Raw genomic sequence first — 27,500 nt, 5'->3', positions numbered from 1 at the left:
CCTTCTCCAAGAGTTCTTCCATCTTAGTTCCTGTCCATTCCTTGACATTGCATTCAATTAATTGAAAAGTTTCGAACTGTTACAGTGGTTTTCTGTATCTGTGAGGGTTAGTGGCATGGCACTATAGAGATTTGTTACAGGTCTTGGGTTCGAGTTCTGCTATGGACAGCAGTGCAAAATTGAGGTTTTGGAAAAACATTCTTTCCTTATACTTTTGATTTAATCCTCTTCGCTCCTTGTAAAACACATGGCCTCTACGAGCGTCCGCCATCTATTTCTGTCCTTGGCCATCTTTTACTACCGAACCAGAAATATTGCGTGACTTTATATATTATTTTCAACGAAACACACTTAGATGAAGAACAGGAAATTTGGGACCAGCAAGGGTTATTGACTTAAGGGGCGGTTTGGGTCTTTTTTAAAGAAAAAAAAAGAATTAATTACCTATATTGGGCGGTTTTAATACTTTTGTATCGTCATTTTTGGTGAAAAAAACCCCCAACATTATCTGTGTTGCTACCCATTTTGCGACCTGATTTGGGGGTCTGGCATCAAAAGGTATGACAATCTTGTGGCATTACCGAGTTATAGTTGCTCACCGAACGGACACCGAACGAACGACTGAACGGACACGTGATCAGTTTTTTCTCGCGTCCTCTCGTCTAATCTCGTCACTCCGGAATAGAAAGAGGAGGCGGAGCTTATATGATATAACGCAATGAAAGTTCTGTCCGATGACGGGTGGGGAGATACACTGACTGGGGGGATATCACCTCTCCAAAACTTACCTTATTATATGAGATCTTGAGATTCTTATCCAATCATCGATTGCTCGTTTGACAGTTCGCTTGTGAACAGTTAGGAGATCATCTCTTGATTTATGGGCAGGCGGCTTTGCGTAAAGGCGGTGAGTGTTGTATACATCAGAGAGTACCACTGACCGATGGGTAAATAGTGGTTGTGTAACCCAAAAGCCCTGCCGACTCGACTGCAAGGTCTTGTATGTAATAGTTGCGTCACCGTCTCAACGCTCAGGAATTAATTAGTGAGGAGGACTCTCAGTATATTTTTAAAACAACGTAATTGGTGTTTTAAACGCTTTTGAATCACACGAGATACATCAGTGTGCTTGTCGCATTGAGAATTGAGAAATGAGATATAAATCAAGAAAATCGACCGGGAAATAAAGAAATTATCATTAAATTAAAAAAAATTTGAGCAATATTTATTTTAAAATCAATCTACTAGAAAAAAAATGTTATTTTAAGCCTATTTTTGTGAAACAAAGATAAATGTTCTCCTTTTTGCAAGCTGATTCAAACAATGTGGTTTTCAAATTTATCGTATACGTAATCATTTGGAAGATACAGAGAAAGGTGTTTTTGTGTAATCCCTTTCACACACAAGCACACACACACACACACACACACACACACACACACACACAAACATATACAAACAATACACCCACATTACACATCCCTGGTCATCTATTGCCTTTATTATTACCTAATGTGTATCAGCGACATCCTGAAGTCCTAGATGTGTATACATTCCATGCTGATTGTCACAACCCCCCACCCCCCAACCATTTCCACCATCCGAGTACCAGTGGCCTTTTCTCTTTGATTTCGTATTATGGTCTACCCGAAGCCCAACACCTCGGTCGTTTGTGGGTCAACCCCCCCCCCCCCCTCTCTTCCCACCTTCCCCCGTAATCAATTTATAATTTTCTCTCCGTATCTAGGGTAGAACGCCACATGCACAATTATATACTATTGAATGACACTGACCTTCCCCCTCCCCTAACACATGGTAGGGGGGGGGGGGGCTGAGGTAGTCTCCATTTTTCCTTCTCCGTTTCTTGTCAGCTGAAGCCAACAGCAACCCAAGCTATCCTCTATCACGTGACCTTAGATCCGATGCTGCATACCGCTTGAGAGTCTTCACTATCCAGATCTCGTTCATGGTCACGTGAGAAGGCTAGATCCGTTCGGGTTCGGCGTTCGGCGTCTCGTTCGACCCGATTTCGTTAAAAGCCTATTTTCTTCGCAAAACCTAACGAAGGAATAACCTCCATATTTTTCCCTCTTATCAACATTGTAGCATTTTGTGTCACCATAGAGAGATTTTACAGCTTTAGCTTATGGGATTTGTATAAGAACATTACAAAATTGCGAATCAAAATTTTAAGACAAAAATGATGTTAAAAATTTATAATTTGGATTGTAAAAATAAAAATACACACATCCTATCAAAAAAGTATCTCTCTATGGTGACATAGTACATTTATCTCTGGTAACTGTGGAAATTTTCAGACAATTTCATAGAAAAGATTCTGAGAAATATTTGACACAGTATCCCATACTCCTAGAAAAATGACATATTGAGAAAAATAGCAAAATAGCATTCCGTTTTCCACACTTTTCTTACTATCCATGCCTATACCCTTTCCGACCATGTTGTTCGAGCCTTTATAGTATATTTCGAGAACTTGCACAAGTGCATAGCTGAGTCCTTAGAAAATGCTCTTTACTGACATTCTCTCACCATACTTAGGTGTATAATGAGTACCTGGCCTTTAACAGCATTGTCTCTGTCGGAAGAAAAAAAATTGTAATACCGCCTAAAAGATGTCATGTCTTGTCCTACATGTTACGTTTTGCTGTTGGCCTGGGACCCTCTGTAAAGCCCCTTAACTCTTTCCTTACCGATCATTTTCAGTATTTTCCCAAAAATGGCAGGCTTACCCAGCAGAAAAATAGATTTTTAAAACTCAAACAAGCGTCTCTACAAAATAACCTTATGGTCTTGGTAATTAAACACATATTCTTCAAAGTTTGTGATGTACAAAATAAACCTGAATAAGAAAAATGTATATTGTGTCGTAACAAATGACGATTTTGTTACAGGTGGTAAGGAGAGGGTTAAGCATGATTTGTGGATAATGTTCTAGAAAAAGCTTTTTTTTTTTTTTTTTTTATAATCTTCAAAACTTAAATCACAAATTGCCTCTACTTTATTCTCTTTCAAGGTTGGGATAAATCGTCAACCACCTACCACAGTCCCCGGTGGGGATTTGGCTGCCGTGTTGAGGGCAGTTGTGATGCTAAGTAACCATTCCTGCATCGCCCAGGCATGGGCCAGGCTGGATCACAAATTTGACCTGATGTTCGCCAAAAGGGCCTTTGTCCACTGGTACCAGGCGGAGGGAATGGACGAGTCAGAGATGTTGGATGCAAGAGTGGATCTGGCAGCGCTGGAAAAGGATTACTACGAGGCCACGCAACCATTACAGTAACCCCCATGACTTTCAACAAATTTTGTGATAACCAACAATACTGTACCACACTGTTACTGTTAGTAATATCATTGCAATACGTATATGGGGTTGTACTAAAAGGTCATTTTCGTCACCCTTCAACAAAAACAGCTCTGGAAAAGGATTACTACGAGGCCACGCAACCATTACAGTAACCCCATGACTTTCAACAAATTTTGTGATAACCAACAATACTGTACCAAAACAAAAAACAAAAAACAAAAAAAAAACTAGAGGTGCCTAAATGAGTCAATAAAATGGAGAGAAAAATAAAGGGGGTAAATATGACTCATAAATAAGGGAACAACATTTATTTCCTCATTTAAGAGTCACATTTACTCCCTTTATCTTTCTTTCTCTCCAATACTGTACCATACTGATAGTAACATCACTGCAATATAATGGGGTTGTACTAAAAGGTCATTTTCATCACCATTCGACACAAACAAAACAGCTTCCTTTGTGCCTCCCCCATTGTCTACTTGCTTCACTCTTATTGATAGTCAAGTCTTGGCCTCAAAAAGACAGCAAAATTAATTAATAAATTTGAAGAACTGTGAAAGGGTTTAGTTTCTTCAATTTCCTTGGGTTAGATCACGAAAAGTACCTTATCCAAAACCCTCAGGTTTCGCAAAAAAAAGTAAAAGAATACGTGCTCAAAAACTGTGGACAAAATATATCATGTTTCCATCACTTTGAGAGGCCATTCCTCCTTTCCTTTTCATATCAATCTCTAAGTTTCTGAATCACTTATTATAACTAACCCAGAGAAACTTGAAAAAGCTTCATTATATTATATGCGATTCTTTAAATTAGTTAATATTGACGTCTTTTCAAGTCGAAACATTATGAAAAAAATCTCAGCCACATATCCTACCTATACATCTTTTTGACAGGCCTTGGAACCAAGAGGTCTATAAGGGATGCTCAACTACAAGATCCAAAAAAAAATCTTTTATTTTATTTCAGTCCCTTTTTACTCTTGCACAAGGTCTCCGTTGTAAAGAAAAGAAAAGAAAAAAAAAAAAGAAAAAGAGAGAGATTTTTTTTGTTTGTTTATTGCTTTAGGTCTCTTCCAACACAAATGAGGTTATATGAGAGACCGCTGAAACAAAAAAACAAGCAATCTAACAAAAATAGTACAAATGTAAATCAAAATCATAACCTAAAGATATAAGCTAAACTATAAATAACTAAGAACAAACAGGCAGAAGATTTACAGAAAAAAAAAAAAATCCCCTGTCAAAAATACAATCACAAACCAAAGAAGCAGGATAGGCAGTAAAGAGAAGAAGAAACGACATCACTATCGGATCGTACACCCATGCGAACATCATAGGTATATGATTCAAGGGTGATGCTCCCATCCAACCACCCGCAAAAAAGAGAGAGAAAACCCCAAACAAATTTCATAAGAAAGCAAAGACTTCTTTAAGGATAAATAATTTTTAAAGAAAATAATAAACAAATAAACAAATAAATAAATAAATATTTACATGGAAACACTTGTTTGGTTTTGAAACTTCATCATTTTTTTTATTAATCATCATTAAAAAAAATTATTGATTTGATATAAATCCCCGTATTGAAATTGACAATCAAAAGTCAGCGGATGACAGGGAATAAGATTTGGGATCTAAAAATCAGAATGAGAGCAACCAACTTTTTTTTTTTTTACCACGGTGAAAAGACAACGAGGCTTTGGTGCAACGGTCATTCATGACCAATAAGCTTCTATTACCTGCTGAGTTTACTTAGAAGACCTTCAGATCTATTGAACTGGACGTATCTGTTTCTATGATATATGTATGTATTTAAACAGGCAATTGCAATTGCTTGTTACCTTTTGGATAGGACGATAGTCTTATCATAAAGTACCTGTCCACGAGATCTAACAGACCCAGCCACCCAATCACTGTTGATTAGACAGGGGTGGGGGTCAGAAAAAGAATATCTCAACTTCACCGTTGGTCTATGTGTGTGTGTGTGTGTGTGTGTGTGTGTGTGTGTGTGTGTAAGCCCAGTGCTCTACCAACTGAGCTATTGAGACATCCACTGAGTTTACTGAAAATTGAGATTAATATAGTTGATCATAATTTTACCGACAGTGGTAATTTTCTGTAGATTGGTTTTTGTTTGTTTTTTGTTTTTAAGGGTTTTACGGTGCTTGCAACACATTAAGGTCATATCAGCGCCAGTAAAAAGGAAGACAATGGGATAGTAAAAAGTTCTAGAATTACGATTAAAGCACCCAAGAAGAGGTAAGACGAATGGGAATTGATTCAAATAGGAAACAGATGTAGATTCCAAGAGCACGCTATCAAAGTACTTAGTTTGAGATCACCTACTAAAAGTCTCTTCCATTCACGAGCACAGATCCCAACTAAGAGGGATACACTCAAATGTTTACAAATTATATATAATATGTAAACAAAACAATACAGTGCACAACAGAGAGATGTTTTACAAGGAAAAAATATCATTATCATCTCCCAAAACTCTAACTATACATTTGACTGTTTCCCTCCCAGATAGGGTATCCGGGCAGGGCCTGGACAAAACCAAGTAATCTCATTCCAAGACACAGACAGAAAGCATGTTGGAAAATATATATAGGTGGATAGAAGACACAGTATGTACCTACCTCCCTGCCCACTATGGGAGGTCAGGAGCCCCGCCCAGTCTGTAAATTGGAATTCCATGGGTGTGGTATAGACAATGAGACAATGAATACCAAATAGCATTGAAAAAAAAATATCTCTGCTGTAAAATAATAATAGGTGAAGTATTCCTCTTTATAAATAGTAATTTATGGACGCAAATTGGTGACATAAATTATACCTTTGTTTTATGTTTTTTGTTTTTAAGGGTTTTACGGCGCTTGCAACACATTTCAGTTATATCAGCGCCAGTAAAAAGGAAGAAAATGGGATAGTAAAAAGTTCTAGAATTAAAATTAAAGCACCCAAGAAAAAGTAAGACATAGGGGAACTGGGAACAAATAGGGATCAGATGTAGATTCCAAGAGCATACCACCAATGTACTTAGTTTGAGATCACTTATAAGTCTCATCCGGACACAAGCACAAAATCCAACAAAGAGGAATACACTCAAATGCTTACATTATACATTGAAAATAACAAATCTAATAATACATAACAGAGAGGTGATTCACAAGGAAAAAAAAATCATCTCCCAAAACAATAACTATATGCATTTGACTGTTTCCCTCCCAGCTAGGACTCCGGCCAGGGCCAGGACAAAACAAATTAATCCCATTCCAAGACAAAGACAGAAAGCAAGTTGAAAAACAGATATAGGGGGATACGTTAATTGTCCGCTTCACGCTATTGAAACCGGGATAACTCCTGCACCATTGGCTACAAGGCTCTAAAGGACGTAATTTGTCTTACAATGAGCCCAAGTGGCTCAGAAGGATTTACTTAAAAAATATTTTCATTGAGAATTCCCGAAATAAATAACGATAAAGATAAATGATCCCACAAGTTACCGAATAGATGTGCGACCGGTTTTAGACACGTTACTGCTGTGTCACAAAGTGTGACACTTCTTAAATTATATTTATAAACATACGTTATTAAATTGCCGAAAATGTTTATGTTGTTATGCATTCTGTACGTGGTTTCATCACATAGAATTATTTTTTGAATTGTTTTTGCTTTTTTATATTCAGAATTAAAATAAATAAATAAATAAATAAATTATAACAATGTGAAATTGAATGTAAGCTTCAGTTTAATATACGAAAACAGATAAAATGGACGTTTCGGGTTTCCCCCTCATCAACAAAACAGGATGAATGAAACACTACCGAATGAGATAATGTGGTAGTGGCGTTATTAAGATGCATAAACAAAAACATTGATGGGCAGGAAACTGTATACTTTGTGAGGAACCACGAATTAAAATAGAGCAATAGAAAATTACAAAAGGTGCGATCGGGTGGATTTTATATTATACCAAATATATAAACGGACAAAATGAAATGTTAAGAGAGAGAGAGAGAGAGAGAGAGAGAGAGAGAGAGAGAGAGAGAGAGAGAGAGAGAGAGAGAGAGAGAGAGAGAGAGAGAGAGAGAGAGAGAGAGAGAGTAACTTACTCATAAACGCGGATGGCAAAAAGCAATAACAAAGATTTGAGTGACGTCAACTTCGTTCTATCGATATTAGATACACTCCAGCAGGTGTCCTCGAACTCATTCGAATGTCCCAAATTTTTTCCCTATCATTCTTTGCTATAATTCCATTCCTTCCTCATACTCATTTCACCCAACCAACTTAAAAAAAAAAAATAATGTTTTTTTTTTAATGCGCCAGATGATTTCGACCCCTTCTCGCTATTCTTACCCTTGTATCGACCACCAAGTAGGGTAGCCTAGCCCCTTCTCGCTCGTCTCACCCCTGTTTATTAACCAACAGGTAGGCTCAGCTTAGCCCACCCCCCCCCCCCCTCACTACTCTCACCTGATCATCATCATCATCTCTCTCGTGACTACTTTTAGTGGTACTGGACGTAAGGAGGGTGAACATTGTATGTCGTGCATTTAAAATTTAGACTTGCTGGCTTGAGATATGGGAATCATGTTGGAAATCTGTATACGGGAGTCAATCTCTCTCTCTCATTAAGCGAAATGGATTCACCCAATTTCTAAGAATTGGACTTTTCCTTTTATGGGCATATTACACTCAATATTTCATATCTCTCCCCCATCCTCCCACTTTCTATTTCGTCCCCCCCCCCTCTCTCTCTCTCTCTTTCTTTCTCTCCCCTGTCTCAAAGTCCACTCTGTCATTATTTTTTCCAACATCAACAACCATATCTTTCAAATATTGATGTAATGCGTTTAGTTAAAAAAAAACTCATGACATCTACCAGCCAGATTTTAATATATCAAGGCACGAAACCATAAGCAATGTTAAATGTTAATAGTAATATGCCATCAACTTACCGTAATAGACTACGTTTTGCTGTATATAATGTTATATAATGTAATAGACAATCCAGAATTACTCCGATAAAACAATATGGTATGTGCAAATATTTTCAGGTTGGTTAGAGATTAAAAAGGGGATCAAAGAATAATAGAGGGCCTGGCATCTCAGAGCAAAGCATTGCATGGATGGATTTAATTTAACCTTGACAGGCTCACGTTCTACACGAGCTATCAAATTAAAAGAATAAAAATTCGCCTTTAAAAAAAAATTATTAGTGTTTGGGTTTTTTTTTCTTAGCAGATTTTGCCCAAAAAAATGCAGAATTTGCGGCCGCAATGCAAATCATCAGTGATATTTGTGATTGACTTGGGATTTAACTCCACGTTAGCGACTGCACTCCCAGAAGCCATGCAGTCCTTGGCACGTAGGTCCACCTTGCCTTGGGGTTAAATAATAACATGATACCAAATCTAACATTACAGTGGAACCTCAGTATAACACACAATGATGAAGACCTGCCTACTTAAAAATGTTAAAATTCGTAATTGCAGCCGTAATAGTTAACTGTTTTAAAAATCAACAATTTACCGCCACAAAAGAACAATAGAATAGACAAAGACAACTGAAACAAGTTAACAAATCTAAACTGAATGACAGGTTTCACAAAACCAATTGACCACCTTCTTCTTCGTACTATAACCAACACATTGAAAGTGAAACAATACAAGACACCTCTCACACTGCACCATTTTCATCGTCATGTCATCAAGCGCCCTGCAGTCACCACGATAAAACAAACCAACCTCTCTTCTGGTTTCTATTTCGTCCACCACTATATCCCATGCAAACGAATAAAAAAACATTCTAACAGAGTCAATATCAACACTACTATCTAAAACAATATCTCCAAAATCTGTGAAAGATTTAATATCAGTTACAGAAATCAAACCATCTGCAGAAGAAGAAGAATTTACAATTGCCTTGACTAGCATAGATTGCTTCTCAGTTACAGATAAATCACAATATCTTTTGGGAAAATTTCTACGACGTTTCAATAGTCATTCTCATCAGGAAATAGAAGGCTAAAACAGCACAGAAATCGTCTTTTCTTCTTCACTCGACTCAATATTCTTTGGGTTTGTATTTTCAGTGATGTGCATTGGCCCATCTATATGATTTCCAAAACATTCCAAACCCATTCATTATCAACACCATCATAAGCATCACACCCACCACTAGTTTGAAGCCCTATCTCTCCGTCAGTATCAATGAAACATGGAACAAAAAAAATGAGTTCTTGAAACCCCAATGTCAGAATCATTATCATAATCTAAGAATAAATCATCCCTTTAATCAGAATCATGTCTTTTTATTTCCCAATCTTCATCTGAATCTGAACTTTATTGTAGGACATATAATTTAGCCTCATAGTATTATTCTATTATAATATATTATTATATTATCATATCAATGTGGTTTTTAACATGTCAGTTCTGTACTAGTGTATGATATTTGATGTCGATGTAAAGCGCCAGTGAACAATTTTAATTGGAACTTGACGCTATATAAATTCATTATATTATATTATTAATCCATCTGTAAGAGTTGCAACATAAACAATTTCAATAATTCCATTCCAAAATCTCAATGAGCATCATTGTGTATTGATGATAGCCTCAATAAAAGTGTTAGGGAGTGCTTGCAGTCAAGCAGTTCAATTTTGATACCTGTAGGCTTGGTACTTCACTCATTTATTACGGCTGTATGAGTGATGCCTTTTGGCATGTCTAGCAACCCAGCCGGCATTACAGACTTACGTCTTCCAGCGCATGTAGCTTTTGTTTGTTTGTTTGTTGCTTTAGGTCTCTTCCAACACAATTGAGGTTATATGAGAGACCGCTGAAACAAAAAAACAAGCAATCTAACAAAAATAGTACAAATGTAAATCAAAATCATAACCTAAAGATATCATAAGCTAAATTATAAATAACCAAGAACAAACAGGCAGAAGATTTACATTTAAAAAAATATCGCCTGTCAAAAATACAATCACAAACCAAAGAAGCAGGATAGGCTAGTAAAGAGAAGAAGAAACGACATCACTATCGGATCGTACACCCATGCGAACATCATAGGTATATGATTCAAGGGTGATGCTCCCATCCAACCACCCGCAGCGCATGTAGAAACTAAAGATTAGAGTATATGTTACGTACAATGTATGCATTAATAACATACATACACACAAATGCACAGATAAACCTAGACACAAATATGAAAGATTGATGTGCTTTTATGAGTATTACATCACATCCCATCAAAGGTGGACATGATTTTAGTGGACTCTCGCTTCCTAAAATTCCAGTTAGAAAATTATTTTGATGCTAATGGCCTAGGAGCTTTTCAATTTTCATTCCCCTCAACTTTTTAGTTTATTGGATTTCCTCTTGTGCCCTTTACTTGTCTTCTGACTTTTTTCCTTTTCAGTAGAATTATCTGAGACTTCTTTCGTTTTGTTGTGTTTTAAATCAGCTGTGAAAAGCACCTGGAAAGAAAATCCAGAAATACAAACGGCATCAATTAAAATAGTGAAATTACTTAACCTTTCAATCCAAAGGCTATTTAATTTCATATTATGATAACTTTAATTATAGATAATAAACATGCAAAGACAAATTAAAATGATTGCTAAGGCCCTTCCTAAACAATCTCATATCAAGCCAAAATTTAGCAAAATGTGACAATATTTCAATACTCGAGCCCATTGTGTTATTGAATAAGACACTTAACACTTAAATACCTAAAGTTTTACGAGAGTTAACAGTAATAGTCAGTCTGACTGACTCACTTGATATCTGAGCTTTTCTATAGCGCAATATCCACTAAATGTGCTAAAAGCGCTTTACAAGGGGTTCCTGACCAACAGCAACACGTAACATGTAGAACGAAACATGACGCATGTTAGGCAATATTACCATTTTTTTTTTCTGACAGAGACAACACTGTTAACGGCCAGGTACTCATTTTACACCAGAGTACGGTGAGAGAATGTGAGTAAAGAGCCTTTTCCAAGGACTCAACAATGCGCCAAGCGAGGCTCGAACTCAGGACTTTCCGATCTGAAAGTGAGTGTCATACCACAAGACCGCATAGCCACACAAAATTGATATCTGGTAATAAGCAGTGATGGAAATTGTTAAAACGCTAGATAAAAAAAGGTTTCTAAAAGGTGGCTAGCACTGAATCAAATTAAAAACTTGTTCCAAACTGTCTAAAAAGGGCATGGGGAGTGTGTGTGTATGTGGGGGGGGGGGGGGGGGGGGGGGGGGAAGGGGGAGAGGAAAGTGAAATATATATATACAGAAAAACATTGAAAATGATCTGCATCTAATTGTACGTAAACTTTAAAATGAAAAACATCCAGTAACTCACAGAATGGGCCCAACCAGCATAAGGACCCCATAATTCTCTGTAGAAGGCACCTGTGAAAGTAATTTGATTTTGCTAAGAAAAAAACAAAACAAAACAGAAGTGTGATGATTGATAGAGATAAATGTTAAACCAGTTTCTATGGAATGAAATATAAATAATTTGATTGTTTTTTTTTTTTGTTTTTTTTTTTTGTGTGTGTAGAACTCCAGTCTAACACAGCAATATCTAGATTAGTTGATCTGATTACACAATAACTACAATGCAACACAGAATACACTAGGATTAAATGGGCAATGACAATTGTTTGACACCTTCTAAAAAGGACATCAGATCAAAGAATTTGAATAGTTGTTGGTTTGGAATAAGAAAGTAATTAAGTAAAGAAGGCAGGACACTGGTTGATTTCACACATGACCGATAATCTCAAAAAGCTATTAAGTCAGGAGTGAACCTGATGCTTAGAGTTAACTTTTTTCTAGGGAGTTGAAAGGTTTGCAACTAATCCTTAGATACATTTTCAAAAACGAATATAACAGCTTAATAAATAAAATGAAATTCTCTTTCTTCATCTCTAGGGTCTATTCCAAGGGCAGACTGGAATAACCCAGGCGTCAGTCGCAGTGCAGCGTCGCAAACTGAGCTAAGGCAAGGTGACTTGCTCAAGGCCACACAACGTAGCAGGTATTCGAACTCAGTACCTTTCGAGTACAAAGCAAAGACTTACCGCTGAGCTACGTTGTCTCATAAATTAAAAAAAATAATTAAAAAACATACTATACACAGAAATTTTGGGGCTCAAAACCCTAATAAAGCCAATAACAAAAATAGTAAAAACATTAATAACTCACTTTAAATACAGATAGACGATAGAAAAATATTAGGGATGACATATTGGCAAATACAAAGTCGAATTGACATTTTTAAAGCTGTCATATTCATTTTTGTACAATACTTTTTACAATTCAGAGCTTCTAGTAGCTTAGTATTTACTTTGACTTGCATCAATCCATGGTGATGCTATTGTTTCAAAAATTAGCAATCAACTCACCAATCTCATTGTAAATCCGCTCCGTCAATGACTTAGCATTCTGTAACTTGGCCATGTAGTTCTTGAGAGTGATTTGCCATACGTGGGTGTCAAGAGGAACTGATTCAGGTTTGTCCAGAGACATAAGACAGACACAGTCAGCTACCTACAGATTTATAAGTAAATACTAAAGATGTGAATTTTTATAAAGTCTAAATCAAGTTAATAAATATTTATATTAATTAATAAATAACACCTCACCAGGAGTCTTAGGGTGATAGTAACATTGAATATTTAGGATGAGATAAGCAGCCTGTAAGAAAATTCATCATGCTTTTTTACCAGCTAAGTAATCATTTTATATCCGAGTATGGTGAGAAAATGTGAGCAAAAGTACTTTTTCAAGGACTCAATTTGTGCTGCATGCACCCAGATTCAAATTCGATATGATAATTATCCCAACCATAACCATAATCAATCCATTATTGTCATCATCTTTAAATTATCATCCTCATCAACACCACAACATCCATCGTCATCTTATCAAGATCATCACCACCTTTATCATCCTAGCCACCATAATCAATTTCGTCATCATCAATGGCCACCTCCACCACCATCATTTGCATACTCATCAATACAAATTTCCCTCGTCACTGCCGTCATCTTCATAATTGTCATTGTCATAATCAATCATCGTAATAGCCTTAACAATAAATATCATCATTGCATAACCATCATCAACAAACCTTAGCACCAACTCCCAATAGCTTCATCAATTCTGATTTGGCTTCCTTATAACTGCATTCATCTCTTAGATACTCCAGCCACCCTTCATCCTTTTCCTGGGTGATGTACTTGGCGATGGCAGAGATGAACTTTGCCCTGTAGCCAAAGCCTAGTTGCCTCAGGTGACCTTCAACACTATCACTTGTCAGAGCCGACATTGTAGGAAACGAATAATATTTCTCACCATCAACCTTAAGCATGAAATACAATTTAAGAAAGTAAAATATTCGAACAGGCTTGTATGATACAAAGCCATACAAAGTAGGCAGAAAAATGCAATAAAAAAGCATAAAAAGAAAAACATAAATTTAAAAAATAACTCAGCCTTGAGAAAGGTAATTTTTGGGGAATAATTTTTTTCCTTGTAATTTTCATATACTAATGAGAGTAAAAAGTCAAATACTAAAAATGAAAAAAAATAAACATTTAAGGGAGTTAGCAAATGCAATAAACCATACAGTTATGAGGCTTCTATTATACAACACATTATTAAGTTCTTTAGCTTGGATTTTCGTTTGGAATTTACACAATCTCTAACTCCATTCACATCTTCACAAAACTGATATACAGTATGCAAAACACTGTTCTAGGCTTGTCAAAATCATTATTAAAATGGGAAATATTGTGTGTTTGTGTGAGGGTTTTTAAATTCCAATTTGAATGAAAGATGAGAGGATGGTGTTGTTATTCGTCATTAGTTTTTCATTCATCATGTTTTGTTGACAAAGGGGAAACCCAAAATGTTTATATCATTTTTCTTCATACATTAAAATAAAGCTTCTATCTTATTATCGTCATTTAACTCTAAATAACTAATTAAGAGATCTCAAACTCTAATAGTGATAGAAGATGGGAACAACCAACCCTTAATTCATGATTAACTACAATGTAAAGAAAAATAAACAAACCTCAGTAATATATGTTCCATAATGTACACACAACTTTTCCACCATGCTTGAAATACGAGAGATATGGTTATTAGAGGAACACACAAAACTAAGAAGATTTTCCGTAGGGTCCTGGCGCAACATTCGAATACCTTCAAACTTTGCTGCAACATCCTTAAAGTGGGAATCTTTGGATGACCAATGGTCATAAAGGTCACACAAGTCAATGTCTGCTTGAAAATAATCTCTCAAAACATTTTCACAAGATTCACTTTGGTGCAAATACTCTCTATCATCTTCAAATTTTATATCCTCTTTAATATATATTTCTTTTAAATTTTCTAATTTCATTGCGCTAGTTTTAAGTAATACTGATGGTAAGAGACAATAAAATTTCTTTGAAATCAAATCATATCCTTCAGTAGTGATTTCAGATATAACGTGTTTCTTAGGGACCTCATAATCTCCATACTCAGTTTTAACCACTGCTCTCTTCCTTGATGATACTTTTTTCTTCATAAACTGTTCATCATGGTGATGTTTACTTTTTATGTCTGCTTTATCGATGCTGTTCAATTCTTGACCAATAGGATTATGTGTATTATCATTCGGCTCAAGTTTAACTTGAGATAGTTCAATACTGACATTTTTGTTTTTACTATGTTCACTGCTCGCCATGGTCTCTTTTAAACAGTGCTCTGGTAAACCATCGGGTGGTTGTTTGTTCATCATGGGTTTCTCACCATATACAATATATAAGATTCCACTTCCTGTCTGTCGAAGATGCCATACATGATCCTGAATGACTCCAATCCATTCTACTTCATTTTTCCTTTTCCATCTGTATGGGGAAAAGATAATGGGAGTTCATGTATACATGACAATTACTGTAAATTTTGTGCGTTCTTTAATATTGTTATTTCAGAAACTGTGATATATACATCAAATTAAGAGATAAAACTTTTATTAAACTACTAATGCACTTTGCATATCATTTTCTGCTGTAATGTATTTTTTTAAAAATGAGTATAAATTTTACACCTTTAAAAAAAAAAAAATTGAAAAAAAGGGGAAAAAAGGGGTTTTAAAACGAATTGAAGGCTTTGTATGTTTTAAAAGTGAAAAATTATATTTTCAACATTTCCATAATAATGTCGAGAAACAGAATATGGGACTAGGTTATTTGTGGAATAACAACAAAAGTATATCCTGTTCAAATCTATCTTGTTATACAAAATCTTTAATCACCTGGTTATAGGAAAATAAGCCAAAAAAAAAAAAAGATTTTATGGCATTACATGATTGATGCCAAAATGTGATTGATTTAATTTCCAAACTGCAATGTACATAAAAACATTCTTCTCATCCAGAAAAATTGTAATTTCATCATCTTGACTATAAAGGTAACTTCTGTGGTAGCATTTCTGATTGGTAATCGGAAGATCTAAGGTTTAATCCTCAACGTGAGGAAGGCGTGACTTTTTGGATGATCATATTCCTGTATTTTCTCTCTGCTTTGTCTGCCATTTATCTTACACATAAATTCAGATTAATAATAAAAAAAAATTAAAAAAAACAAAACAGATAATAATTCAAATCACCTAAAACTTTGACCACAGTTGAGCAAAATATCCAAATTGATCTGTGACCTGGAACATATTAAACCAAGTCTCCATCCCTGTGCAGCCATTCTGGGTGGGATAAATAAAGAAAAGATTGAGTGAGGAGGATGTTATCAAAGTCCTTTAAAGAACGATATGAAAGACAATCGAAACAGATTATAACCAATAGTGAAACATTCAAATCAAGATTCCTTCACTTAAGATTTTAAGATGTAATTTTGTGACTTTCCTATTCTAATTTTATTTAGAGAGTAAATTTGACTAACTCATTATAAACGATATGAGACGTCAAGCTGATTTTAATCCAAAAACTGAATTAATAGTATAAAATATGAAACTTGGATTAAGTTTATTGCATGTTTCATTGAGGACATAAGTTTCTTAACTTGACATACTTGAGATAAACTAAAATCCCCTATTTCTTTTATTTGAATATTCCTTTCAGCTCTTGGTTTACCCAATTGCAATGACAACTAAGGATTGCATAAGCTCAAAAAAATAAATCAAACAATAAAATATTGTTGTACCACACATGTTTCAAACTTTAGTAAAATTGGTTGTTTGATGAATATAAGTAATCAGGAGGAGAAGGTGGTGATGGTGGGGAAAGGGGAGAGGGCGGAGAAGAGGAAAATAAAGTGGAGGAGTGGGAAAAGGAAGCTGAGAAGGGGGAGGGAGTGTGGTGGAGGAGGAGGAGGAGGAGGAGGAGGAGAAAGAAGAAGAAGAAGAAGAAGAAGAAGAAGAAGAAGAAGAAGAAGAAGAAGAAGAAGAAGAAGAAGAAGAAGAAGAAGAAGAAGAAGAAGAAGAAGAAGAAAAATAATCTGATATCATCTCTCCCTCCCAAAACATGTGACCTTGACCCTATTCCTACAAGACTTATGACGGAAAACATTGATTGTCCTAATTGACTCTATAACTATAACACTCATATATAATCAACCTGTCACTTTCGGAGAGAGAGAGAGACACCGGGCAGTGGGTAGAGGGTGGAAAATTGATATAAAAATAGAAGAAGAGTACAGAAGAACTTTTTTTGCCCAAATGTATCACACTCGCTGACATGGCTCACATCCGTACTTTGGCCTGTAGAAGGATGATTTGTGCCTGTCTTACACTATCACAATATATTTTTTTTCATACTGATTTATATGTGGACATTGTGCAATGTTGTTAGAAAAGCTTCTCCTTTAGATCACAGTCACTTCGATTTTTATTCTTTTTAATTTCTAACTGGACTTCCAATTGATCTGTGATTTTGACTTTCTCGTCAAATAAAAGGGGATTTTAGACTACTTTAGTTACTATACCATTGCTTTTATTTTCAGTTGCATCAATTTGAGGTAATTACCAATAATTAAATAATAATTTAAAAAAGCAAAAACAAACAAAAGCTATATTGCCACGGAAGATTCTTCTGCACATGCACATTGGAATTTGAGTCTGAATAGCCGCAGGGGACTATTCAGACTTGGAGTCCGAATAGCCGCAGCCGTTAACAAATATTATAAGATTTGATCATTAGAAACCAATACATGTTGTGACATAATTTTTTTCTTTTTAAAGCCTCAATATGTTTATTGGTTTTAAACAATCACAATAATTCAACTTATTAAATAATCTTACTTAATGTATATCTATTTATGTCCCTGTTACGTGTGACACATTTTTTATTGTATTTTTATCATATATCTATATATGCTACGGAAAAATACTCAGAATATCATCATGGACTGAAAAACAAACAAACAAAGAAGTCCTGAGAAGGATCGGAATAAAATCACCAATTCTTCTTCAAACTGTAAAGAAATTGAAACTGAACTATTTTGGCCACACGAATCGCCATGAATCATTAGAAAAGCACATTCTGCAGACAAGGGTAGACGGCAAGAGAGGAAGAGGTAGACGAACAAGAAGCTGGGAACAAGATATATGTGAATGGCTGAGAATGACAGCAACTCAAGCAAGTAGACTGGCGGAAAACCGTAATCTGTTTCGCAAGAAAGTTCGGGAAGCAACGTCCTACGCAGGATCAGCTGACTAGATGATGATGATCTATATATTTACTTGCTTAATAGACCTGTGGCTAATATTTTTATGTCATGTTTCTTTTTATTCCCTCCAATGGGAATATGCGCTATATAAGCGCAAAGAAGAAGAAGAAGAAGAAGAAGAAGAAGAAGAAGAAGAAGAAGAAGAAGAAGAAGAAGAAGAAGAAGAAGAAGAAGAAGAAGGAGAAAGAGAAAAAGAAGAAAAAGAAGAGGTGGGGGGGGGGGGGGGGGAGGACGAAGTGGAAGAGGAAGATGAGAAGGGAGAGGAGAAAGAAAAGTGGGTGTTGGTGGAAGAGGAAGAAGAAGAAGAAGAAGAAGATGAAGAAGAAGAAGAAGAAGAAGAAGAAGAAGAAGAAGAAGAAGAAGAAGAGGCGGGGGAGAGGACGAAGTGGAGGAGGAAGAGGAAGATGAGAAGGGAGAGGAGAAAGACAAGTGGGTGGTGGTGGAAAAAGAAGAAGAAGAAGAAGAAGAAGAAGAAGAAGAAGAAGAAGAAGAAGAAGAAGAAGAAGAAGAAGAAGAAGAAGAAGAAGAAGAAGACGAAGGAGAAGAAGAAGAAGAAAAAGAAGAGGCGGGGAGAGGACGAAGAGGAAGATGAGAAGATAGAGGAGAAAGAAAAGTGGGTGGTGGTGGAAGAAGTAAAGAAGAAGAAGAGCACGGACAGGGACAAATAATAAAGAGTCAGACAGAGCCAGGAAAATAATGTCAGGAGGTAGACAGGAAGAGAAGCCAGGGCCAGAGGAAATCACGAAGGGTGCCATAGAATCTATATTTTAACCATGACTGCATCGTAAGATAAAATTCGATCACAAACCTCACCGCTCTAAAATTATTTACTGGAAAGTTGTTAAAATCTTCTTGTTTACAAGCGCTCTCATCAAAAGCGAAAGCATTTGTCATTTGGCTATTTTTTTAGTTATCTTACAGTCAAAAGAGGTATAAAATCAAGGAAAGAACAAAACTCGCTTTATCAAAAAAAATATAAATTCCTTGGACTCGGATGATTTGATTATATTTGAATCATACATATTTTTTTCGAAAGGTAGGGGAAATGAAAAATAAATAAAGAAAAAGTGAATAAACTCAATCTAATAATTATTAAAAAAGACGACTATCAACGCTCTTTTGTGCGACATGAGAACCAGATATGAAGTGAGTAGAAAAGTGCCAGAAGACAATAGAGAATAAAAATTTTTCGCGGCGGTGGTGGGGTTTGAACCTGCGACCTTATTGGTACGACAACTCCGCCTGGCAGGTGAGAGCGTGGCTCTACCGTGTGAGCTATCCACGAACACAAAAATATTCGTTTCAAACCCAAGTCATTTCTAGATCCCTCTCTCACCCACTTCTTGAGACCGCGGATTCGTTCGCACACCACCATCGGGAAGTAATTTTGACCAGCAGTTAAGCTTAATAGCCAATATTCTCAACACAGACATATAACATAGAAACGATTGAGACATTGAGTATGCTCCGGTGTATGGGGTGAATTTTTTTTAATTCAGAAAAGTGAGTGGAGCAGGCACTTATGTTGGTAACAACAAGATATGAAGTGAGTAGAAAAGTGCCAGAAGACAATAGAGAATAAAAATTTTTCGCGGCGGTGGTGGGGTTTGAACCTGCGACCTTATTGGTACGACAACTCCGCCTGGCAGGTGAGAGCGTGGCTCTACCGTGTGAGCTATCCACGAACACAAAAATATTCGTTTCAAACCCAAGTCATTTCTAGATCCCTCTCTCACCCACTTCTTGAGACCGCGGATTCGTTCGCACACCACCATCGCGAAGTAATTTTGACCAGCAGTTAAGCTTAATAGCCAATATTCTCAACACAAACATATAACATAGAAACGATTGAGACATTGAGTATGCTCCGGTGTATGGGGTGAATTTTTTTTAATTCAGAAAAGTGAGTGGAGCAGGCACTTATGTTGGTAACAACAAGATATGAAGTGAGTAGAAAAGTGCCAGAAGACAATAGAGAATAAAATTTTTTCGCGGCGGTGGTGGGGTTTGAACCTGCGACCTTATTGGTACGACAACTCCGCCTGGCAGGTGAGAGCGTGGCTCTACCGTGTGAGCTATCCACGAACACAAAAATATTCGTTTCAAACCCAAGTCATTTCTAGATCCCTCTCTCACCCACTTCTTGAGACCGCGGATTCGTTCGCACACCACCATCGCGAAGTAATTTTGACCAGCAGTTAAGCTTAATAGCCAATATTCTCAACACAAACATATAACATAGAAACGATTGAGACATTGAGTATGCTCCGGTGTATGGGGTGAATTTTTTTAATTCAGAAAAGTGAGTGGAGCAGGCACTTATGTTGGTAACAACAAGATATGAAGTGAGTAGAAAAGTGCCAGAAGACAATAGAGAATAAAATTTTTTCGCGGCGGTGGTGGGGTTTGAACCTGCGACCTTATTGGTACGACAACTCCGCCTGGCAGGTGAGAGCGTGGCTCTACCGTGTGAGCTATCCACGAACACAAAAATATTCGTTTCAAACCCAAGTCATTTCTAGATCCCTCTCTCACCCACTTCTTGAGACCGCGGATTCGTTCGCACACCACCATCGCGAAGTAATTTTGACCAGCAGTTAAGCTTAATAGCCAATATTCTCAACACAAACATATAACATAGAAACGATTGAGACATTGAGTATGCTCCGGTGTATGGGGTGAATTTTTTTTAATTCAGAAAAGTGAGTGGAGCAGGCACTTATGTTGGTAACAACAAGATATGAAGTGAGTAGAAAAGTGCCAGAAGACAATAGAGAATAAAAATTTTTGGCTATTAAGCTTAACTGCTGGTCAAAATTACTTCGCGATGGTGGTGTGCGAACGAATCCGCGGTCTCAAGAAGTGGGTGAGAGAGGGATCTAGAAATGACTTGGGTTTGAAACGAATATTTTTGTGTTCGTGGATAGCTCACACGGTAGAGCCACGCTCTCACCTGCCAGGCGGAGTTGTCGTACCAATAAGGTCGCAGGTTCAAACCCCACCACCGCCGCGAAAAATTTTTATTCTCTATTGTCTTCTGGCACTTTTCTACTCACTTCATATCTTGTTGTTACCAACATAAGTGCCTGCTCCACTCACTTTTCTGAATTAAAAAAAATTCACCCCATACACCGGAGCATACTCAATGTCTCAATCGTTTCTATGTTATATGTTTGTGTTGAGAATATTGGCTATTAAGCTTAACTGCTGGTCAAAATTACTTCGCGATGGTGGTGTGCGAACGAATCCGCGGTCTCAAGAAGTGGGTGAGAGAGGGATCTAGAAATGACTTGGGTTTGAAACGAATATTTTTGTGTTCGTGGATAGCTCACACGGTAGAGCCACGCTCTCACCTGCCAGGCGGAGTTGTCGTACCAATAAGGTCGCAGGTTCAAACCCCACCACCGCCGCGAAAAATTTTTATTCTCTATTGTCTTCTGGCACTTTTCTACTCACTTCATATCTTGTTGTTACCAACATAAGTGCCTGCTCCACTCACTTTTCTGAATTAAAAAAAATTCACCCCATACACCGGAGCATACTCAATGTCTCAATCGTTTCTATGTTATATGTTTGTGTTGAGAATATTGGCTATTAAGCTTAACTGCTGGTCAAAATTACTTCGCGATGGTGGTGTGCGAACGAATCCGCGGTCTCAAGAAGTGGGTGAGAGAGGGATCTAGAAATGACTTGGGTTTGAAACGAATATTTTTGTGTTCGTGGATAGCTCACACGGTAGAGCCACGCTCTCACCTGCCAGGCGGAGTTGTCGTACCAATAAGGTCGCAGGTTCAAACCCCACCACCGCCGCGAAAAAATTTTATTCTCTATTGTCTTCTGGCACTTTTCTACTCACTTCATATCTTGTTGTTACCAACATAAGTGCCTGCTCCACTCACTTTTCTGAATTAAAAAAAAATTCACCCCATACACCGGAGCATACTCAATGTCTCAATCGTTTCTATGTTATATGTTTGTGTTGAGAATATTGGCTATTAAGCTTAACTGCTGGTCAAAATTACTTCGCGATGGTGGTGTGCGAACGAATCCGCGGTCTCAAGAAGTGGGTGAGAGAGGGATCTAGAAATGACTTGGGTTTGAAACGAATATTTTTGTGTTCGTGGATAGCTCTCACCTGCCAGGCGGACATGAGAACCGCAACTTAACTACTAATTTCGCTAGTTGCTTCCCTTGTGTGTGTTCCTATGGGGACGTGTTTATAAATGGCGACCATCCCGCGGTCATGAATAATTTCTTACCAAAACAAAAGGGATAAAAATTCTGCTCTAGTCTTAATCAGTACACCAGACACTTTCACTGTGAAAAGTGATATTTCTGAGGGGATAAATATTATATTGATGCCATATGGTTTTCATAACTGGAGAAAAACAAAAACTTCATACATAAGCCTTATCATCGTCAACTGAAAGTACAGTCCAGATTTAAAGTTCAAAATCAAAACACGATATACAAATTTAACCAAATTATATGAAACTCTCTGCTTATGCAACAAATGTTCCACAATTTTTCTGGGTAAGAACTGTCATCAATTACTGAACGCTATCCTCTTTTCTAGGCATTCTAGATTAGCAAGATGGTGAGTGTACCGGATTGGGCGAAATTCACACAGATAACACAGACCAAACAGTCTGACACGACAAATGCTCTGCTCAGTAAATTTTACAAACAACGAGAGGCTGAAGCAGTAAAACAAGCAGAGGAATATGGGTAAGACGATTCATTGTTTACTGTTCAATGAGTTCTTTTCTCTAACTTTGTATTTGTTAAGTTTTTTTTGTTTTATAGTTGAAAGCTGGCGAGTCTTATCTCTTCTTCTTCTTCTTCTTCTTCTTCTTCTTCTTCTTCTTCTTCTTCTTCTTCTTCTTCTTCTTCTTCTTCTTCTTTTTTTTCTTCTTCTTCTTCTTCTTCTTCTTTTCTTCTTCTTCTTCTTCTTCTTCTTCTTCTTCTTCTTCTTCTTCTTCTTCTTCTTCTTCTTCTTCTTCTTCTTCTTCTTCTTCTTCTTCTTCTTCTTCTTCTTCTTCTTCTTCTTCTTCTTCTTCTCGTTCTTGTTCTTGTTTTTATTTTCCCCTTCTTCTTATTCTTTCTTGACTTCAGATTTTGAAGATTCCACAGACCACGTTGGAGATGTGAGACTATTCCACAATTCCTCTTGATCACTTTGATTATTTTTTTATTCACGAGACTACTATAGGTAGACCATTTATTCATCTTAATTGCATTCAGATAAAAAGCGAATTTGATCTACCTAATAGGATAAATATCATAGAATTAAGATCACATATTATGCTTGGTCGAATGCATTATTTGCTTTTTCCAACGTTCATAAACACTTAACACATTCGAGTTAATAGCTCATATTATTACATACATTTTGAAAAGGTTATTGCCAATCCACGTCTATTCTTATTTTCTTAGATATTTCCTCAACCCAATCAAGGAAGTTATTAAGGAGCAATGTGGGAAGCAGAATCCCGGTATTGAGAAGATTGGAGAATTTAGACTTGTCCGACTAACTGGTGTTCATCTGCGTGTCATTGGAGACTTAGCAGCATGTTCAAAACTGACAATATGTCTTCTGGGAAATAATTTCCTGACAAAAATTGATGCACTGATTGCTTGTCGACACATCATACGTCTGGACTTACATTCTAATCAGGTATTTATCATAAATGCTCATTCATAAAATATAATAAAACTTTGTATTTTGAATAGAATCTAATTTAGGACATTTTATTTTTGAGCATATTGACCTTCTGTAATATGTAAATAATTTTATTTGGTTACACCCGAGTCATCTAAGAGACTAAGCAATTATTGCTTAGTCTCTTAAATGACTCGGGTGTAACCAAATACCTGGTTAGAGTCGTCAGGGGCTAAAATAATGTTTTTAAACAAAGGGAAAAAGAAAGTAAGAAAAGAAAAAATAGAGAAAAGAAAACATGTCTTCAATGCTTGATGGGTTTACTAAGTGTGACACGGTGGAGAAATATCATAATAAGTTTTTTTATTCAATGTTTATTATTGTCTATTACATTGTCAAACAGTTAACATCAATCCCCAAAGCAACATTCTGGTCTGGAATGCGCAAGCTTCAGATGCTTCATCTTCATGACAATCCTTTGGGTAAATTTGAAACTTTACAGATCCTTGGCTCTACACCTGGCCTTTCCATATTGACTCTCTATGACACACCACTCAGTCTCAAGAAAAATTATAGGTAAATATAGCGATGATGATGGTGATGATGATGATGATGATGATGATGATGATGATGATGATGATGATGATGATGATGATGGTTATAATCAGATAGTTATTATTATCTTGGTGGTGGTAATGATGATGAATGTAATAATAATTGTGATGACAATAATAATAATTTTGTATCAATTATTGTGCTGATGGCGCCGTTAAAAGTCAGAAAGGATGAATGGAGGAGTGAGTTAAAGAGTTAAAGATTGTCATTTATTACTTTGATTTTCTGGAATCAATTAAAAATGATAAATTCTGGGTCTATTGTTGCATCCAAGACAAGCTAATTGTATTCATAAGAGAATAACATACTTCGTTGATAACATGAATATAAACTTGAATAAAACCCGCTATAAGTCCTGTGATAATATACCAACTTAACACGATTTTTAAAGAGAAATCAGAGCGTGTCATCCAATGTCCCTGTAATAGTATTAATCTAGACATCTGTATGTGAATTCAATCACTCATTGAATTGGTGTGGATGATAAAGTGGTTGGTAAAGCAGAGAGAGAGAGAGAGAGAGAGAGAGAGAGAGAGAGCGGAGAGAGGGGAGAGAGGAGAGAGAGAGAGAGAGAGATGAGAAAGGGAGAGAGAGAGAGAGGGAGAGAGAGAGAGAGTGAGAGAAGAGGAGAGAGAGAGAGAAGAGGAGAGAGAGCAGCGAGAGAGAGAGAGAGAGAGAGAGAGAGAGAGAGAGAGAGAGAGAGAGAGAGAGAGAGAGAGAGAGAGAGAGAGAGAGAGAGAGAGCAAAAAATAAGAAGATATAATCCCAAAGAAATTCCAGTAAAAGTCAAGGTCAAGAAAGTCTTTTTTGTGATTCTTTTCTTATATTTATTTTCTTGTGCTGTATCATTCACACTTTAAAAAATATTTTATTTTTGATAATGATGCTACTACTACTATGTTTATTCACAATATTTTTACACTCTTTGATTATAACAGGCATCATGTCGTGAACAGCATCTGGACACTAAAGGCTTTAGACTTGTTTGTCATCTCAGATGAAGAAATCATTGAAGATGCCATCTTTGGTAACAGATTTGCATCTTTATCACAGCCATTCCGTGTGGATCTATGTCCACATACTCCATCGGTAAGACATTAATCTGTGTCATGAAACAATGGCTTAATCAACGGTCATAAACAATATTTTACTTAAAGAGATGGATGAGTAGATTAGGCAATGTACTTACACTCAGGAGAATCTGGATTTTAACCCAGCTTTGGTTTTTTTTTTTCTTTTACCTTGAGAAAGAAACTTAGTCCTTATTGCTCACAAAGCGGCACTATAGTATGGCTGAAACCTGGGTCATCATAGTCTTTCGTTCATTGGGAGTTTTATTTATTTTATATCTTATTTTAAAAATGAGGGTCATGAAAGCTCAGTAGGTAGAGCACTCACTTCACATGCAAAGGGTCTGAAATCAATCCCGGGTGAAGTCGAGATTTTTACCCCTCCCCCTGTACATCCAGCATTGATTAGTTAGCTGGGTTTGCTAGGCTTTAACAGAAAATACTTTGAGATAGACTGGCGTCCTATCCAAAGGGTGGTAAACAATTGCTATTGTCACTTTCACGCTATATAAACTGGGATAAACTCATCCAGCTCCATGGGCATAATGGGCTAAAGGACTGTTTTATATTTTATAAATGCATGGCTTTAATATTTGTTGATATAAGAGACTTTACTGCATCCACTGCATATTATTCTGTTTAAAAAAAAGTCAAGATTCCATTCTTATTTAGTCAGTTTACACTTGAAATAATATTGGTATTATAGTATGACTGCAAAATATATTTAAAATGCTATTTTTCGCTCTCTTTTTTTATTAAAAAAAGTGTACATGCAAGATTACAAATGCTTTCACATTTTAAGAACTATATTAATTCTCTTCAATAAAACAGCGGCAATGTGGTCTTCTGGTATGACACTCAGCTTTGGGCCAGAAGGTCCAGGGTTCAAGCCCCACTCTGAGTGGGACATAGTTTAGTCCTTGGAAAATGCGCTTTACTCACATTCTCTCACTGCACTTAGGTGTAAAATGATTTGCTTGCCATTAACGGTGTTGTCTCTGTCGAAAAAAAAAAGTAATATTACATAACAGCTGTCATGTCTCGGTCTACATGCTAAGTGTTGCTGTTAGGTAGGGACCCCTTGTAAAGCGCTTTGAACATGTTTATTGGGTAATGCGCTGAATAAATGCTCATTTTGATAAATGCTCAAAATAAAATTAGTTCAAGTCTCATAGTTTTAGTTAGTAAGACAGGTTTTGACTTCAAAATTAATCTGACATTTTGGGGACAGTGGATCTCATACATATTTAGTTATGATAATATATTTGCATGACTTGAAGCAAGAAACTTAGCCTGGTATTGAAAATTAAAAATAAGATTCAGACCAGTACAACTATTACATTGGATATGTCTTATCTATAGAGAGAATAAAGCTGACGTCACTCGGGTCTTTGTTATTGTTTTTTTTGCCACCCATGTTTATGAGTAATTATCACTAACTGTAATAACCAGATTATAAACGTTTAAGGTTACACATAGTTTTGTGTGTTGGTCCGTTATACTTCTGGATGGCAATGTTGTGAGCAATTTAAACAACCGCATACTATCTGTATAAAATATGTCTTATATTCCAGCATTTTGGTTATGAGCAAGAGATACGAGTGATGCAAATCATAAATGCCAAGGTGAATGCCATCCTTGCCAAACACTCTCCTGTCCTGATAGTCCAAAGATGTCTCAGAGGATTCCTTGCACGCAAGAAGTAAGATGTTGATTGTTGTGATAATACAAAACTATTCAATATACAAGCTTAATATATACATAGTCAGAACATATTCAAATTTTTATTTTTTTAAAGTCTCAACATTGTACTATGTCTGGATGAGTTAGACACAGAAAATAGAGAAGTTATCATCATCATTCTCATCATCATCCATCATCATCATCATGATCACCATCATCATCATCATCATCATCATCATCATCATCATCATCATCATCATCATCATCATCATCATCATCATCATCATCGCCATCATCATCATCATCATACCACCACCACTACCACCGCCGCAATCAACTTTCCATTTCCAGACTGGGTGTCACCAAAGGCCGTACCATCACGAAG

General features: G+C 36.5%; 3 protein-coding genes across 4 annotated transcripts in view; 2 read left to right on the top strand and 1 right to left on the bottom strand.

Annotated features, from left to right (window-relative positions):
- The window catches only part of LOC144979872 (tubulin alpha chain-like), a 24,039-nt gene extending 20,682 nt beyond the window's left edge, over positions 1-3,357 (top strand). The window contains exon 9 of the mRNA XM_078927103.1: positions 3,035-3,357. Coding sequence (XP_078783229.1) covers positions 3,035-3,301 — 267 coding nt within the window. The 3' untranslated portion in view covers positions 3,302-3,357. The remainder of the gene's footprint in view (positions 1-3,034) is intronic.
- A 3,703-nt stretch (positions 3,358-7,060) lies between these two features.
- LOC144979871 (uncharacterized) lies at positions 7,061-18,957 on the bottom strand. 2 transcript variants are annotated; one of them, XM_078927102.1, is made up of 7 exons: positions 18,899-18,957; positions 16,014-16,103; positions 14,434-15,253; positions 13,486-13,716; positions 12,758-12,902; positions 11,710-11,759; positions 7,061-10,822 (listed from the first exon to the last, which is right to left on the bottom strand). In XM_078927102.1, the coding sequence occupies exons 2-7, from the start codon at positions 16,100-16,102 to the stop codon at positions 10,697-10,699; spliced, it is 1,461 nt and encodes a 486-aa protein (XP_078783228.1). In that variant the 5' UTR covers position 16,103; positions 18,899-18,957; the 3' UTR covers positions 7,061-10,696. The 2 variants fall into 2 exon arrangements, with proteins under 2 accessions (XP_078783228.1, XP_078783227.1); XM_078927101.1 differs by having other exon boundaries at positions 18,894-18,949.
- A 3,334-nt stretch (positions 18,958-22,291) lies between these two features.
- Positions 22,292-27,500, top strand: part of LOC144979870 (uncharacterized) — a gene marked incomplete in the record, with an annotated part of 27,129 nt that continues 21,920 nt past the window's right edge. The window contains 6 exon segments of the mRNA XM_078927100.1: positions 22,292-22,813; positions 23,522-23,762; positions 24,151-24,323; positions 25,301-25,451; positions 27,007-27,134; positions 27,467-27,500. Coding sequence (XP_078783226.1) covers positions 22,680-22,813; positions 23,522-23,762; positions 24,151-24,323; positions 25,301-25,451; positions 27,007-27,134; positions 27,467-27,500 — 861 coding nt within the window.

The sequence above is a fragment of the Berghia stephanieae genome, chromosome 9 (assembly GCF_034508935.2).
Source record: "Berghia stephanieae isolate SIO BIC M18660-M18661 chromosome 9, UCSD_Bste_1.3, whole genome shotgun sequence".
NCBI classification, from domain to species: Eukaryota; Metazoa; Mollusca; class Gastropoda; order Nudibranchia; family Aeolidiidae; genus Berghia; species Berghia stephanieae.
This window is presented reverse-complemented; position numbering and strand designations above follow the sequence as displayed.